The sequence below is a fragment of the Elgaria multicarinata genome, chromosome 22, assembly GCF_023053635.1.
Source record: "Elgaria multicarinata webbii isolate HBS135686 ecotype San Diego chromosome 22, rElgMul1.1.pri, whole genome shotgun sequence".
Taxonomy (NCBI): domain Eukaryota; kingdom Metazoa; phylum Chordata; class Lepidosauria; order Squamata; family Anguidae; genus Elgaria; species Elgaria multicarinata.
Window position 1 is genome coordinate 5,256,956 of NC_086192.1, and position 18,455 is coordinate 5,275,410.

The 18,455-nt window shown below is 47.6% G+C and overlaps 1 protein-coding gene across 1 annotated transcript in view; it reads right to left on the reverse strand.

The window, feature by feature from the left end:
- Positions 1-18,455, reverse strand: part of SGSM2 (small G protein signaling modulator 2) — a 128,456-nt gene that overhangs the window by 99,093 nt on the left and 10,908 nt on the right. The window contains exon 2 of the mRNA XM_063146762.1: positions 12,709-12,784. Coding sequence (XP_063002832.1) covers positions 12,709-12,772 — 64 coding nt within the window. The 5' untranslated portion in view covers positions 12,773-12,784. The remainder of the gene's footprint in view (positions 1-12,708; positions 12,785-18,455) is intronic.

An 18,455-nucleotide genomic window follows, 5' to 3' on the forward strand; every position in this document is an offset into this window, starting at 1 on the left:
CCTGAGAATTACACTGGCCTTTTTTCACCTCCTGGGCTTTCTTGAAATGCAGCCATTAACTCCATTTTTAATATGCAAAGAGACAACCCAACCCATCCCCTCCAGCTCATTTATCAGCACAGAGAAGGAGGCGGGGCGGAGAGCCGATGGCATTAATTGTCTCATTACAGATAGCACCACGGATCAGTCATTAGCCAGGCAGGAAAACCGGGCTTGTTGATACACAGATAATTAACCAATAATCAGATCGTTGGTAAAAGAACACAACAACCAAAACTTCCACACGTCCTCAGGTGGTGAGAGAGGTATTTAAACATCACGGAAGCTGAGAGCGGCTTCTATGGCAGCAGTTAAGAGGGGTGGGGGGAGAAACGTTTCCAGATGTGCTCTGCAGTCCATGGGCGCTGCAAATCAATACACCACTGGAAGGAAAAGCTATTGTGTTTATATGAAGCGAAGCCATTTTCACCTTTGATTTAACTGGAGTGCTTGCTAATGAGCCGGTCCTAGAGCCCGCTCAAGAGGTTTGCCCAAATTGCTTTTGATGGCGCAAAGACGTTTGTTCAATGAGCGTTGATGGCTGGTGGATGTTGTGTTCGGACACACCCTGGGGGAGCAACCTAGGCCAACTGGGAAGAGCCCAAAAATGCTCTCTGCAAAGTTTGAGCGAGTCCAACCCCAGTGAATTTGGACACAGGCAAATTCAAGAAGGACGCAGACAAGCTGGAGCGTGTTCTGAGGAGAGCAACCAGGATGATCAGGGGTCTGGAAACAAAGCCCTATGAAGAGAGACTGAAAGAACTGGGCATGTTTAGCCTGGAGAAGAGAAGGCTGAGGGGAGACAGGATAGCACTCTTCAAATACTTAAAAGGTTGTCACACAGAGGAGGGCCAGGATCTCTTCTCGATCCTCCCAGAGTGCAGGACACGGAATAACAGGCTCAAGTTAAAGGAAGCCAGATTCCAGCTGGACACCAGGAAAAACTTCCTGACTGTTAGAGCAGTACGACAATGGAATCAGTTACCTAGGGAGGTTGTGGGCTCTCCCACACTAGAGGCCTTCAAGAGGCAGCTGGACAACCCTCTGTCAGGGATGCTTAAGAGTGGATTCCTGCATTGAGCAGGGGGTTGGACTCGATGGCCTTGTAGGCCCCTTTTAACTCTACTATTCTATGATTCTATCATTCTAAATCAGGTTTGTTATAAGCAAGTGTAAACATGATGCATTCTGGGGTGGGAAAAATAAGTAAAATCAACTAGACATGACATTAATGGAGGCTGAACTGGGGTCACGGTGGACGGCTCACTGAGAACATCAACTCATCCTAGGTATTATCAGTCAAGGGACTCAAAATCAAATCAGCAGTAGCAGCTGCTGCAATGCTGTTACATTTCGACACTGGCTCCGGTGTCAGTGAGGTGGTGAATCCGCTCCGGGTTTCAGTCAGAACTGCCAAGGTCCTTTCGAGTTCTCACTGGTTCTGAGTGAAACCTGGAGCGGATTCATTACCTCACTGACCTCGGAGCCACCAGGCTTCACTGCTGCACAGTCCTGGTTCCACCATTTCAAAATGGATACAGAATCATAAGGTTGGAAAGGAGCTATGTGGGTCATGTAGTCCAACCCCTGCTCCGTGCAGGAAATTCCCAACTTTCTCAGCAAGTGAAAGCCCAACATCCCCTCTATGTCATTTGTTTCATTGCTGAATTGCTCTTACCCTCAAGACGTTTCTCCTAATGTTCAACCCAAATCCGCCTTCCTGTAACCTAAGCCCATTATTATTGAGAACCAATGTGGGGTAGTGGTTAGAGCATTGGAATGGGACTGGGGAGACCAGGGTCCAAGTATCCATGAAGCTCACTGGGTGACTTTGGGCCAGTCATAGAATCATAGAATAGCAGAGTTGGAAGGGGTCTACAAGGCCATCAAGTCCAACCTCCACCTCAATGCAGGAATCCACCCTACAGCATACTTGACAGATGGTTGTCCAGCTGCCTCTTGAAGGCCTCTAGGTTACCTCCCTAGGGAACTGATTCCATTGTCGTACTGCTCTAACAGTCAGGAAGTTTTTCCTGATGTCCAGCCGGAATCTGGCTTCCTTTAACTTGAGCCCGTTATTCCGTGTCCTGCACTCTGGGAGGATCGAGAAGAGATCCTGGCCCTCCTCTGTGTGACAACCTTTCAAGTATTTGAAGAGTGCTATCATGTCTCCCCTTAGCCTAACCTACCACACAGGGTTGTCATGAGGATAAAATGGAGAGGAGAAGGATCGTGTAGGCCACCCTGGAGGAAATGTTAATAATAATTAAAAGAATAAAAATTAAAATAATTAAAATATCTGGTCCTTCCTTCTGGGGCAGCAGAGAACATTTTTTTGCCCTTTTCGTTGTGACAACCCTTCAAGTCTTTAAAACAGCCTTCCTCAACCTGGGGCGCTCCAGATGTGTTGGACTACAACTCCCAGAATGCATTCTGGGAGGTGCAGTCCAACACATCTGGAGTGCCCCTGGTTGAGGAAGGCTGCTTTTAAAAGTGGGATCTTCTCCTCTTTGTAGGTGAACATTCTTAAGGTATTTAAAAAACAAAACAACACCCACACCCACAATCCTACATATTTTACAAAAATTACAGCCGTTATTCCCTCATTCTCATAGGGATGCAAGGAAATCACCACCAGCACCCCTTCCCCCTCGTAACACACTTCCTCAGGTAAGATTTTAAAACGGCTAAAAGCCCATTTTGGCAGTAAGCCTTCCAATAGACAGAACACGGACGTTGCAATTTGTCCATGAAAGCGCCTGCATTTGAAAATTATACCAGTTTAATTGCCGGTAATTGGCTTTCGTACTCGAGTGGAAAACAGATTTTTGTAGCGTTAGACCAATTTCCACTTTCGAAAGCAGCGGATTTGGAGACCTAGATGTCAGCCACACAGAGCAATTATAGCGACGATTTCAAATCACCCACCTCGAGACATGTCACAAACCACACCGCGCTGACACAAGGGCGCCAGAACAAATATATCTAAAATTCACATCTTAGAATCATAGAATAGTAGAGTTGGAAGGGGCCTACAAGGCCATCGAGTCCAACCCTCTGCTCAGTGTAGGAATCCACCTTAAAGCATCCCTGACAGAGGGTTGTCCAGCTGCCTCTCTTGAAGGCCTCTACGGTGGGAGAGCCCACAACCTCCCCAGGTAACTGGTTCTATTGTCATACTGCTCTAACAGTCAGGAAGTTTTTCCCACCCCCAAATGCATCATGTTTACACTTGCTTATAACAAACCTGATTTAGAATCATAGAATCATAGAATAGCAGAGTTGGAAGGGGCCTACAAGGCCATCGAGTCCAACCCTCTGCTAAATGCAGGAATCCACCCTAAAGCATCCCTGACAGATGGTTGTCCAGCTGCCTCTTGAATGCCTCTAGTGTGGGAGAGCCCACCACCTCCCTAGGTCACTGCTTCCATTGTTGTACTGCTCTAACAGTTAGGAAGTTTTTCCTGATGTCCAGCCGGAATCTGGCTTCCTGTAACTTGAGCCCATTATTCCGTGTCCTGCGCTCTGGGAGGATCGAGAAGAGATCCTTAAATGTTAATTTTGAGTCACAATGCAGTAAAGGCAGAGTGGGGAAACTCTGGCCTTGCAGATGCTGTTGGACTCCAACTTCCATCAGCTCCAGCCAACAAGAACATCTGGAGGACTACGGGTTCCCCATCCCAGCAGTAAATTATATGCTTCCCTGCACATTCACATTTTTGCATATGCCCATCACTCAGGCCTATTGAGAGGCAAGACATGGAGAGGAAAGGGATTAAAACAGGGCTGTAGCCATTGGCTTAGCTGCTGTGATGTCACAGAGGGGCATGGAGAGCCATCATTCCTGCTTTTGCAATGAGATGACACATAAACAAAAAAAACCCTGGCTTGCCACCTGCACGAGGGCACTGATGGATGCATTAAGTATTTGATAATATTCCGGCCGGGCGCGCCGTTCCGAAGCCGCCCACTCCCACCCCAGCGTCCTGGCTTCCCTTCAGCTGGGCAGGCGAGATGGCGCCCCGCGCCCAGGTACGGTGGGGGTGAAAGCAGCTCACCTGCACGGCCCGGTTCCTAACAGGCCACGGACCGGTCCCGGTCTGTTGCCCGGGGTTTGGGGACCCCTGATTTAAAACATTTAGGGCAGTATCCAACATTCTGCAAACTCCAATAGCACCAGCATAGCTCTGCTGAAGCTTTCCGTGGTGCAAACCAGTTTGAAACCAGTTGTGCAAGCAGTTGCATAACCCAAGTGGAATGCGCAAGGCGTTACACAAGAGTTACGCAAAGCCACTTGCGCAAACATATAGTTGGATTCTTCTCTTGCGCATAGTTCAGGACCTAGGCCCTTTCTACACCTAAGGGTTATTCCAGGAAAATGGAAGGATCGTTCCCGACTGCTCCCGGGATCCCCTGTGTGGCGTTTGGATGCACGGGAACGATCCCAGCTTATAGGGCTGGTGTAGACATGCCCCTAATTTCCGCTAGCGCAACGTCAACGGAGGCTACCAGGTTGCCTTTCCCTGGTCTACAGGCAAACTGGTGAGCTTTGGCTCTTCCTTATGTCAGTTTGTCAGAGCAGATCAGTCAACCAGTTCCAGAGATTTTCCCGGAAACAGATGGTGGACACGCGCTGCTTACGTCTGCCATGACAGAGATTCTCCCATGCTCTCTCTCTCTCCAGCCCACACTGCAATCCACAGATCTGATGCAGTTTCCTGGTTCCTGCCAGGAATAAATATCACGCTGCCATTATATTGTACCGTCAGCGGCTATTAATAGCACTTAATGGACCAACACATATGAAGAATTTCCTCCGCACCGGCAGCAAAGATGTTACCAAAGCTTCAGCATTCTACGCAGTGACGGCAGCAAGCAGAACTTCAGGGCAGCACTTTTGTCGTTTACACAAGATGGCAACACGCGCATCCTGCTCCCTGGCCGCGTAATCCGTCGCTGACTTTAGTGGCAATCGCAGCTGCAAGCAAAATCGGACGCGGGTCGGGTTATTCCACGCCAGAGCGGCCAGACAACCCCAGTGGTGCAGAAAGACCACAGAACACAGGGAGCAAACCAAAGCAAGGGGAGGCCACCTTTGCTTCCTCCGGTTTCATGCCAGCGGAACCTCCCAAGGACGCACCTCAATGGTGGTATCTGGGCCGTGGGCCACTGTACCCAAATCTAGACCTGGAAGTCTTGTGTTCCCAGCCCAGGGTCCTTGTGATGGGTTACTGGAGTTGGAAAAACTGGAGGGTCACTCGGGAGAGAGCTGCAGCCCCTGTTTTGCTCGCAGAAGGTGCCTGGATCAACCCCCAGCTTCTCCAGTTAGGACAAGAATCCAGCCTGGAACCCTGGAGAGCAGTTGCTGCCAGTCAGTGTCGACAACACTGGGCAAGCCAGACCCATGGTTTGACTCGGTATAAGCTTGCTACGTTCCTAAGTAGATTATAAATCATCGTATGCTTCTCAACCCAGTTTGAGAGCCAGTGTGGTGGTGTAGTGGCTACAGTGTTGGATTGGGACTTGGGAGATCCGGGTTCTAATCCCCACTCGGCCATGAAGCTCACTGGGTGGCTTTGGGCCTAACCGACCTCACAGGGTTGTTGGGAGGATAAAATGGAGGAGATGAGGGAAATCATGTATCCTGCCTTGGAGGAAAGGCAGGATATAAATAATAAAAAGGTCCTGCCCTGTTGATCATCAGGGGTCAGCATCGTCAGGGCCACAGCCGAGTAAGGGGTCCACTGCCAACCCCAGGAACAGGGTGACCATATGGAAAGGAGGACCGGGCTCCTGTATCTTGAACCGTTGTATAGAAAAGGGAATTTCAGCAGGTGTCATTTGTATATATGGGGAAATTTGGTGAAATTTCCTCTGCATCACAAAAGTTAAAGCTACTGTTATTCCGTGTCCTGCACTCTGGGAGGATCGAGAAGAGATCCTGGCCCTCCTCTGTGTGACAACCTTTTAAGGATTTGAAGAGTGCTCTCATGTCTCCCCTCCATCTTCTCTTCTCCAGGCTAAACACACCCAGTTCTTTCCGTCTCTCTTCACAGGGCTTTGTTTCCAGACCCCTGATCATCATGGTTGCCCTCCTCTGAACACGCTCCAGCTTGTCTGCATCCTTCTTGAATTGTGGAGCCCAGAACTGGACGCAATACTCTAGATGAGGCCTAACCAGGGCCGAATAGAGACGAACCACTACCTCATCTTCGTCAGATATTATTTATGTATTATGGGATATTAACCCACCTTCCAAAAGAGCAGCCAAAGCTACAAACAGCCATAAAAAACCAAGATCAGAATATCATAACAGTTTTTTTAAAAGAAACATAATAACAAAAACATATTAGTCATTTCTTACCCTCCCACCACCACCACCAAAAAAACTCTCTCTCTAATATCAAATGAACCAAAGGATGCTGAAGCCCTAATTGAAAAAATGCCAGATAGCTTCAAGACCCAATGCAGTTGGTTCTGTTTCAAGAGCATCCCATAGTAGCTAAGTTAAGCTGCCAGGCCCTTGGGAGTCTTCCAGGGAGTATAAACGACCTTGTGGCACCATAAAAGATGAAGAGATTTCTTGCAGCACTTTGAATCGGGCCCGGACCTGGACTGGCAGCCAATGAAGCTGTAAAAGGACTGGCGTAATGTGATCTCGCCGGCCAGTCTCTGTTAGTAACCGGGCTGCCCTGTTTTGTACCAGCTGAAGCTTCCGGACTGTTTTCAAAGGCAGCCCCACGTATAACGCATCACAATAATCCAAACGAGAGGTTATCAGAGCATGGATCACTGCAGCTAGGCTATCTCTGTCCAGATAAGGGCGCAGTTGGTATATCAGCCTAAGCTGATAAAAAAGGGGCTATTCCAAAACATCTGGAGGGCACCAGGCTGGGGAAATGGTATTCAAGAGGCCTACGATCCTTGAGGAAGCATATAACCGTTAGGACTACTTATTTTACTTATTTATTTTATTTAAAACATGTACCGTATTTTCCGGCGTATAAGATGACTGGGCGTATAAGACGACCCCCAACTTTTGAGAAGATTTTCCTGGGTTAAAAAGTCATCTTATACTGGGCATATAAGACGACCCCCAACTTTTGAGAAGATTTTCCTGGGTTAAAAAGTAGTCTTATACGCCAGAAAATACAGTATATCCCGCCCTATATCATTAAGATCTCAGAGCGGCATACAGATAAAAGCATACAGTATAAAACAATAAATATGCACAGTTAAAATCAAATTAAACCACTAGTAGCCACTGAGAGCTTTCCCCTCCATAATTTTGTCTAACCCCCTTTTAAAGCCACCCCAATTGGTGTCCATCACCACATCTTGTGGTAGCCCGTTCCATAGTTCAGCACTGCAAGGTGCCAGAAATTTTCTGGCTTGGGATTTCCTGCTTTGAGGAGGGAAACGCATGAAGAGGGCCTTCTCTGTGGTGGCCCCCCAACTGCGGAACGATCTCCCTGACGAGGCCCGCCTGGCGCCGACATTGTCATCTTTTCGTCGCCAGGTCAAGACTTTTCTCTTCTCCCAGGCATTTAGCAACACGTAATGACCGTGGGTCTGTTCTTTGGCTCATTGTTTTTAAAGTTGTTATAGAGGTTTTAAATGTATGTGTATTTTGCTTGTTTTTGTGGTTTTTAATCTTTGTTTTTAAGTGTTTTTATCTTATGTGAACCGCCCAGAGAGCTTCGGCTATGGGGCTGTATACAAATGCAATAAATAAATAAATAAATAAATAAAGAACTCCACTCCCCAACGTGAGGATTTTGCAAAACACTGCTGCAACGTAGGTTTATCGAAGGGTAAAGGGATGCTACCTTGGACACCCACGAAGCCCATGAGAGAGAGTCTGGTGGGGGGGGGGGGCGGTTTGGAGAGGAACAATCCCCACTGATTGGCAAACGGGTTTGTGACTACAACCTTGTTATTCCAGGAAAGTTAGGACAGCAAATGAGTCATGTTCAAGTGGGATGGCTTTCTAAAATAGAAAGGGAACAAACTCCACAATGAGCCCAAGGAGAGCAAAAACAATACACACACACCTCTCTCCAAGGCCATGGAAAACGAAACCCTTCAAAACCTGGTGGTTCTTATTTCAATTAGCCAAGGTGCGACCACAACACCCAATCTCACCTCCGTGTTGTTTAAAAACATCCACTGCTCACCTTTCAGGCTGGGGGTGAGGAGAGAGGTGCTTTCCTAGAACTAATTAAGACCACTTAGCAACAGCAAAGCCAGCTAACAGAAGAATTAACTTGCGCTCTTTAGAGAGGAGCGCAACAGCATAAAATTAAAAACTCACGGGAAGCAGATGCGAAGCCACGCCAGGTTTGACACGGCTTCTGGATGAACGAACAGCAGGCTGGCTGCAGTTGGGGACTCTTTGATCCACCCACTGGGCAATATTGAAAATACAGAAACTTGACACACACAGAGGCAGTGTGGTGTAGTGGATAGAGCAGGGGTGCCGAACCTGGCTCCTCTTTCTCTCTACCACCGCTTGTTTGGCCATTTTCCAGGTTTTGTGCCATTTTCCCCACTCTAAAAGGTTGGAATGCCTCTCTTGATGCTTAATTACTAGGGTGACCCTAAGAAAAGGAGGACTGGGCTCCTGTATCTTTAACAGTTGTATTGAAAAGGGGAGTTCAGCAGGTGTCATTTGTATATATGGGGAACCTGGTGAAATTCCCTCTTCATCACAACAACTAAAGCTGCAGGAGCCCTGCCCTCTTTTAAATCTGGTCACAGTGTAGCTGCAGTATAGCTCCTGCAGCTTTTGTGATGAAGAGGAAATTTCACAGGTGCAACATGCATACAAAAGACACCTGCTGAAATTCCCTTTTCATAGAATCATGGAATAGCAGAGTTGGAAGGGGCCTACAACGCCATCGAGTCCATCCCCCTGCTCAATGCAGGAATCCACCCTAAAGCATCCCTGACAGATGCTTGTCCAGCTGCCTCTTTAACAGTTTTCTATGCAACTGTTAAAGATACAGGAGCCCTGTCCTCCTTTCCATAGGGTCACCCTATAATTACCGGCCGTAAGAGCTTTAAGATAAAGTAGGCAGGTATTTTGGGCTCCGCCTTCTTTTGCCTTAGCCCCACCCCTTTTTGTTTTCAGCCTTGCCCGGCCACTGGAATTCCAACCTGGGGCTGAAGGAGGTTTGATACCTCTGGGCTAGAATGCTAATTCAAGAGCAGGAGGATTAGAGTCCAATCCTCACTGAAGCATGGCATTTCCTGAGGCCTCTCTAACCCATCTCTGAATTCTTTGCGCATGACCCTGGACTTGGGGAGGTGTCCCTGGTATTTGTTGATTGCGATTTGTTGATTGCGATTTGCACTAGCAAAGAATGCTTTGGACTCTCTACTGTCGGCAACGGTTCTTCTGGCGTGGATTCCAGCGATGGATACCTCCCCAATGGACAACACTGGGAGCATGGGAGCTTATGGGCCACGATGCCATTCTCAAGGGACCGACCTGCCACCATTTCTTCCGGCTGGGATTCGCCACTGACCCTCGACGGCCTGGCATCAGCAATAAAGCTTTTTTCAATAAACTGTTACTCAAAGTAGAGGCAATAATAGCCCTGAAACCAGCCTTTCTGCCAGTAAAGAGGCCTCGGCAGGGAATTTTGCTTTCCCCCCTTAAAATCATGAACCAAACAACATTCACTACCTCTGAACAGCAGGTATAAATCAAATTGAATGACACTCAGCTGCGTGCGGCAGCAATCCTAAAGGATCACCTCGACGAAGGTCCCAACCAACGGACTCAAAGAATTCTCTGACGCCACGTTACACCAAGACAAACACATATAAACTCAGCCCAGCTAACACCATCAAACGGTGGCGTTCGCTGCCTGATTAGTCTAAGCTAAATAGTGTCAGCCAAAATCTAAGTGACAATATCAGCCCAGCTTTGAGATACGCCTATGCCAGGTTTACTGATCCCAGTAGTATCAGACTACAACTCCATCCTTCTTGGGCTCTGGGAAGCACTTATTCACATAAGGGCTATTTAATGGCTTCAGTTGTCCATGCTCTGGTAACCTCCAAGTTAGACTACTGCAATGCGCTCTACGTAGGGCTGCCTTTGAAGATGGTTCGGAAGCTGCAGCTCATGCAAAATGCAACGGCCAGATTGATTTCGGGAACCAGAAGGTTTGACCATATAACACCTGCTCTGGTCCGCTTGCACTGGCTGCCTGTATGTTTCCGAGCCCAATTCAAGGTGCTGGTTTTGACCTATAAAGCCTTAGACGGCTTGGGACCACAATACCTGACGGAACGCCTCTCCTGACATGAATATACCCGGTCACTACGTTCAACATCTAAGGTCCTCCTCCGGGTGCCTACTCCGAGAGAGGCTCGTAGTGTGGCAACAAGGGATAGGGCCTTTTCGGTGGTGGCCCCCAGACTGTGGAATGCTCTCCCTGATGAGGCTCGCCTGGTGCCAACGCTGCTATCTTTCTTCTTTGCCCAGGCATATGGCGGCACATCCTAATTGCCCACATGTTTAGTTTTTAAATCGGTTTTTAATGTTTTATTTGTGTATGTTCTGTGTTTTAGAGTTTTAAATTTTGTACACTTGTTTTTACCTCAATTTTAGAATTTCTGTAAACCGCCCAGAGAGTATATAAGTTTAATAATAAATAAATAAATAAATAAATAAATAAATAAATTAATGGGGAATGATGGGACATGCAGCATATTTGGAGGGCACCAGTTTGGGGAAGCCTGGTCCAAGCTAAAGATTGAACGTGAGCTAAAATACCAAACGTAAAAGAATTGGATAGCAAAGTCACGGCTTTTCACATTAATGACCCAAATCAAAGTCTCTTATAAAAACAAAGGAGAACCATCAAAAAGGAAATAAATCAACCTACAAGGAATTGGGCACCATTCACTGTTTTGTGTAAATTTTAATTTATTAATGCCGAGCCCATGCTTTTGTTTTAAGACTAACTATGTTGAAATTGTACCAATGGTACAATAGCCAGGGTGGGGGAGTGTGACCCTCCAAGATGATGTTGGACAACAAATCCCATCATGCTGATAATTCACCAGGCACAAGAAATGGAAGGGTGACAGATTCCACACTAATGAATTAGCAGTAGTTTGTACCTATTGGGCCTGTTCAGACGACACACTAAACTATGGTTAGGCCAAGACCCCTTCTGCAGCAAATGGTTAGTGAGCAAGTTTAAACCATGGTTGTGTAGCCACCACAGTTAGGAATGGTTCACACAACATGGTTCATACAACACACTAAGCCAGAATGCTTAACCACCGTGGCTTAGCGTGCCTGAACAGGGCCTGTATGAATTGTAAGCACTTCGTTAATTTACATTTCTGCTACTTACATCAAGGTATTGTGCTTCTTATATGAATATCAACCACTTTGACAGTAGTCACGTTTTAGAAACGATGATTACCAGAGATTGAATGTAGGTACGTCTGAATGCTCAGTAGTAGAACACACATACTTGTGTGAGGCAGGTCTGCTGCCAGCAATATGAGAATTACAGTGGACTACACTGCAGGGTTGTTAGAAGCCACATGTAGCCTCAGAGACCCCCTTCCTCACCCCACCACCTGCAAAGGCACTAGAATATGTTGCAAGTTCATCACAAGCCCCATTCTCTCTCTCTCTCTCTCTCTCTCTCTCAGCATCAGCCAACACACCTTCGTAATATAGGCCTAACCTCTCTTAGTATCAGCCCCTGCTCAGCAATCTGTAATAAATAGGATCTACTCTTTGACAATTTGTGTCTTCCCTTTCCTAGTGCAGGAAGACAGGGCATTTTTAGGGGGAAAGCACCCTCAAAACATTAATATTTCCCCACATAGAAGCATACCTGAGTTGGAAAGATCATGAACGTCTATTTTTGCTTTTGCTTTTGCTTTCTTCCTGTTTTTGAATGACAAATCATTGCTATGAAAGTCCTGGATTTCTACACTGGGCTGGTTAAGAACGTCAGAAGTGCCCTGAAGCTGGATCAGACCAAGGGTCCATCTAGTCCAGCACTCTGTTCACACAGTGGCCAACCAGCCGTCGGCCAGGGAACAACAAAGCAGGACATGGTGCGACAGCACCCTCCTACCCATGTTCCCCAGCAACTGGTGCACACAGGCTTACTGCCTCGGATACTGGAGTTAGCACACAACCAACAGGGCTAGTAGCCACGGATAGCCTTCTCCTCCAGGAATTAATCCAACACCTTTTTAAAGCCATCCAAATTGGTGGCCATCACTACGTCTTGTGGTAGTGAGTTCCATAATTTAACTACGAAGTACCAGGAAATATGGTCTAAAGACAAAAGAATTTCGTGTCAATGAACGTCACAGATTTCATTGTTGTGCCTTTAGCCACACCTCTATCCTTTCCTTCCTTGCATTGATCCAGACTGGGCCATATTTCTCCCGGCACATAAACAAAAACAAACCCGGATCCTGGCTGTCCAAATGCTACAAACCACGCAAAGCGTACAAACACAGCCTTCTGCATCTCGCATGCGGAACACAGAACCTCCTTCTCTTTCAGACGTATTTAAGCTCTTTCGGACACTGGCAGCAAAAAAGCGTTTTGCCCGCTTAGAAAACTTGCAAAGGTGGAGCGGGCCGGAACATCTGGCAGGAGGGTTTGTCACTTACCGCACAACGCAATGACGTGGCTGCTGTCTTCATGCACAAACTTCCGGGTGACGGCTTCTTCCATGATTTGTTTCACCTGAAAAGAAAAATAAAGAAGCTTGTGGGTGGAAATTGGTGATCCAGAGCCATAAAGAGTCAGGAGGGAAACCAAGGCAGCTGCTTTATTAAGGCAGACCATTAGTCCATATTAGGGCTGTGCACGGACCCCCTGATCCGCTTCGGATCCTGATCCGCAACTTCCGGATCGGGTCCGCTCCTCGCCGATCCACCAGTGGTCCGCTTCACTTCGCTGAGGAGCTCCAGATCCGAATTGGAGCTCCACAGCAGCGGTGGCGGCAGGTAAGGCCCCCCTCCCTCCTCCCCCCTTACCTGCGTCCGTCCACGGTCCGGCGGCTGCTTCAACTGAGCCCGAGGACTCAAACCGGAAGACCAGGCAACAGCCTGGTCTTCCGGTTTGAGTCCTTGGGCTCAGTTGAAGCCGGCGACAGGCCACGATGGACCAGGTAAGAACCCCCTCCCCCCTTACCTGGCTCTGCCGCCAGCGGCAGTGCCAGGTAAGGCCTCTTTACCTTTTTTTCGGAGCTCTGGATCAAGGCAAAGGATCCGCCTTCATCTCAATCCACTCCGCAATGCTCCGCTGCCCCCTCCAATCCTCTTCGCCTCCACCTTAAGGGGAGGCGAAGCACCCCGATCCGCTTCTGCTTCTCCGATCCGAAGCGGAGCACAGCCCTAGTCCATATAGCTCAGTATTGTTTGCTCTGACCAGTAGCGGTTGTCCAGGGTGGGTGCTTTGCCACAAAGCTATGGACTGAGGGAGGGCCATAAATGCTCCCCCCATGACAAAAAGTGTAAAGTGAGGGGTAAAAAAATAATCCCAACTTCATGATGGGTGGCTGACCAAGAAAGAGATCTTGAGGTCGTGGTGGACAGTTCAACAAAACTGTTGACCCAGTGTGCAACAGCTGTCAAAAAGGCAAATCGGTATAACAAGGAAAGGAACTGAGAATAAAATGGTCACGCTCATACTTCCCTTATACAAACCTATGAAGAATCACACTTGGAATGCGGTGTTCAGTTCTGGTCACCGCACACACACACAAACAGCCTATTGTAGAGTTAGAAAACGTGCCAAAAAGGGCAACTAAAATGATCCCCATTGAGGGAACGTTAGAAAATTTGGGACTGTTTGGCTTAGAGGCAAGTTGACTGAAGGGAGACATGACTGAAATGGACAAAATTACGCACGGTGTGGAAAAAAGTGGATAGGGAGACATCTTTCTCCTTCTCTCATTCTTTATTTATTTATTTAGAGTGTTAGTCCATCTGGCCCAGTATTGCGGCTTACAACGAGTCAGTAAAGAAGACAGTCCCCGTCCCCCACTCAGGCTTACATTAAAAAAAAAAAAAAAAGGCATGACACACAAGGAAAAGGGATGAGGAGGGAAGAGGAGAAAAATAAATTAAGGAGACTGATTAGCAGGACTGATAGGAAGGCCCTGCTCTCCCCTCTCATCTCGCAATGGAAGGCAGACCAACAGCTCCTTCTTCTTCCCCACAGGGACACGATGGCCGTTAGCCCTGGGGAGGGGGCGTCCAACTAAAGCTGGCCCTGATGTTCTCTCCTACATCTAGAGCCCATTGATGGGAGATTCAAGACAGATCAAGGGAAGTACTTCTTCACGCTGTGTGTAGTTAAAATTATGGAAGTCTCTTTCACAAGATGTGGTGATGGCCACCCATTTGGATGGCTTTAAAAGGGGGTTGGATAAATTCATGGAGGAGAAGGCTGACAATGGCTCATAGCCCTGATGGCCATATGCTACCTCCAGTATCAGAGGCAATATGCCTGTGTACACTAATTGCTGGGGCACATGGGTGGGAGAGTGCAGTTTCACCCATGTCCTGCTTGTGGGTTCCTGTTCAACAGCTGGTTGACCACTGTGTGAGCAGAATGTTGGATGGACCAGATGGACCTTTGGCCTGATCCAGCACGGTTCTTCAACACCTTTATTAATGATTTGGACGAGGAGGTGCAGGGAACACTTATCAAATTTGCAGATGACACAAAATTGGGTGGGATAGCTAATATCCTGGAAGACAGAAACAAACTTCAAAGTGATCTTGATAGGCTGGAGTGCTGGGCTGAAAATTGAATAGGGATAAATGCCAAGTTCTACATTTGGGAAATAGAAACCAAAGGCACAGTTACAAGATGGGGGATACTTGGCTCAGCAATACTACAAATGAGAAGGATCTTGGAATTGTTGTAGATCACAAGCTGAATAGGAGCCAACAGTGCGATATGGCTGCAAGAAAGGCAAATGCTATTTTGGGCTGCATTAATAGAAGTATAGCTTCCAAATCGCATGAGGTACTGGTTCCTCTCTATTCGGCCCTGGTTAGGCCTCATCTTGAGTATTGCATCCAGTTCTGGGCTCCACAATTCAAGAAGGACGCAGACAAGCTGGAGCGTGTTCAGAGGAGGGCAACCAGGATGATCAGGGGTCTGGAAACAAAGCCCTATGAAGAGGGACTGAAAGAACTGGGCATGTTTAGCCTGGAGAAGAGAAGATTGAGGGGAGACATGAGAGCACTCTTCAAATACTTAAAAGGTTGCCACATAGAGGATGGCCAGAATTTATTCTTGATCCTCCCAGAGTGCAGGACATGGAATAACGGGCTCAAGTTACAAGAAGCCAGATTCCGCCTGGTTATCAGGAAAAACTTCCTGACTGTTAGAGCAGTAAGACAATGGAATCTGTCACCTAGGGAGGTGGTGGGCTCTCCCACACTAGAGGCCTTCAAGAGGCAGCTGGACAGCCGTCTGTCAGGGATGCTTTAAGGTGGATTCCTGCATTGAGCAGGGGGTTGGACTCGATGGCCTTGTAGGCCCCTTCCAACTCTACTATTCTATGATTTTATGATTCTATAATTTAAAAAATATTACAGGATAAGTGCTGGGACACTGCTACAGCCCCAGAACAGATGGCCAAGACGCCTGCATCCTGCAGCAACCTTTGCACATTTGCGATGCTGGAAGTGTGTTGCCAAGTCCTTCCCTGCTTCGATGGAGACAAGGCCGTTTCTGTTCTCAAATGAACAGCGACGCAACACTCGGCAAGACGCAACAGTGAACCTTTTCTCCCCCGGCGCAGCAAGAACCCTGATGTGCAGCCAAATAAAACCATGCTGGGGTTGAGGTAGAAAGAGAATCGGCACAACGCCCAGAAGAGGCAGCCCAAAACAAACGACTCGCAACGCTAAGTGCGCGCACAGGTAAATCATAGAATCATAGAATAGCAGAGTTGGAAGGGACCTACAAGGCCATCAAGTCCAACCCCCTGCTCAATGCAGGAATCCACCCTAAAGCATCCCTGACAGATGGTCCACCGGAGCACCAGCGGTGCATGTGGCAAAGGGACAGCCAGCCGCTGGCTCCATTTCAACGCAACATGGCAAAGGAAGAGAAACCGCGTCTCCGAGCAGAAGGCGGGCACTCCTCACCAATGGAGTGAAGCCCCCGGGCTTCAGATTAGTCCGTGAGGGACCTAGCCATCACTGGAATCCACCCCAGAAAAGCAGGGCTGGCCTGAGACATTTGCTGCCTGAGGCGAAAAACAAGATGGCGCCCACTCCATGTCCTAAAGCCAACTTGAGTAGCAGATGAATCTTATTTCCCCACTCCATCTGAGGGCTTCTGACTAGTTTAGGGGGCACAGGGCAAGTTTTGTGTCTCACAGCTCTCTCCTCTGACACGTTCCTGCATCTGCCGCCTGAAGCCACTGCCTCACTCTGCGTAATGGGAGGGCCGGCCCGGCAGAGAAGATGTGGTCAGTGAAAGGCCTAAAACACTGTGTGGAGGACTTTGAGCAGACTCTCTTTGCCAGAGCTGAGCCAAAGGAAGCCACTGTGGAGGCAGCCGGGAGTCGTGCCAGGGGTCAGGGAATTTTTGCCACATATTTGCCACAAAGCATTGTCCTGAAATAGCCTGGAGTTTGTGGGCGGAAGAGGAACCATGTTAAGAGGGGGGCAGGCAAATTGTGCCGGGGGGGGGAGGCATAAAGAGGAGATAATTACATCATGGGGCAAGATGTTTCGAGGACTTTGCTACTAGATCTATGGTTGCTGCGGATGGGAGTGCACCACAGCCTTAAACACCTGTAATATTTATTTTACATAGGGTGACCCTATGAAAAGGAGGACAGGATTACTGTATCTTTAACAGTTGTAGAGGAAACCTGCAGCTTTAACTGTTATGATGAAGAGGGAATTTCACTAGTTGCTGCATGCATACAAATGACACCTGCTGAAAATCCCTTTCCAATACAATTGTTAAAGATACAGGAGCCCGGTCCTCCTTTTCATAGGGTCACCCTGTTTTACAAATATACAAGCAGGGCAGAAGTGGAGGCAAAGAGGCAGCCCTACAAGGCAGATCTGTAGGTGCCTCCGCCCCAACCGTTGCACCCCTAATTTCAGCTAACTCTAGCCAGGAGGGGGATTGGTTAGCCAGGCTGGCCCCCAACTTTTAAAAACTTTATTTACAATACTGATATTAGGGTGACCATATGAAAAGGAGGACAGGGCTCTTGTACCTTTAACAGTTGCATAGAAAAGGGAATTTCAGCAGGTGTCATTTGTATATATTGAAAACCTGGTGAAATTCCCCTCTTCATCACAACAGTTAAAGGTGCAGGAGCTATACTAGAGTGACCAGATTTAAAAGAGGGCAGGGCACCTGCAGCTGTAACTGTGGTGATGAAGAGGAAATTTCACCAGGTTCCCCATATATACAAATGACACCTGCTGAAATTCCCTTAATGATACAGGAGCCCTGTCCTCCTTTTCATATGGTCACCCTGACTGATATGCTACCCAAAAATGAAGGTTACTTGGGTGGTTCATGAGAAGGAACAAAAGCAGACACAAAGAGAGAACCATAAACGAGAACTCTCAAATGAAAAAAAAGCAGAATAAAACCAGCCACAGAGCACGACTAGAAAGCGAGATTCTCAGGAGCGCCAGAAATATTCCATAGAAGCCCTTATACTACCCTCAAAACTCAAAGGATCTAAAAAGCACTAAAAGATGTTAAAACTGAAGAGTCAAAAGGTAGGGTGACCATATGAAAAGGAGGACAGGGCTCCTGTAACTTTAACAGAGAGAATTTCAACAGGTGTCATTTGTATATATGGAGAACCTGGTGAAATTTCCTCTTCATCACACCAGTTAAAGCTGCAGGAGCCCTGCCCTCTTTTAAATCTGGTCACTCTAGTATAGCTCCAGCACTTTAACTTTGTGATGAAGAGGGAATTTCACCAGGTTCTCCATATATACAAATGACACCTGCTGAAATTCCCTTTTCTAAGCAACTGTTAAAGATACAGGAGCCCTGTCCTCCTTTTCATAGGGTCACCCTACAAAAGGTGCCCAAAAGACTACAATGTAGGTGCCCAAGCAAGCTTCTTTGGGAAGCAGACACCACAGCTGGTGTGCCAACTCTGATAAGGCCCTGTCGTTTACTGTCACTTAACCTCATTTCCCCTTACTGACCCTTCAATCCTAGTCACCATGTTTGTTAATATCACGCAAGACAGACGTCAAACCAGGAACTTTGTGGCATCAAGTTTCAATTCCCTTTTCCCTTTTCAATTCCCTTTTATCTTCACAACAGCCCTAAGAGGTAGGCTAGACTGGGAGTCAGTGACTGGCCTAAAGTCATCCAGTGAGCAACGTAGCAGAGTGGG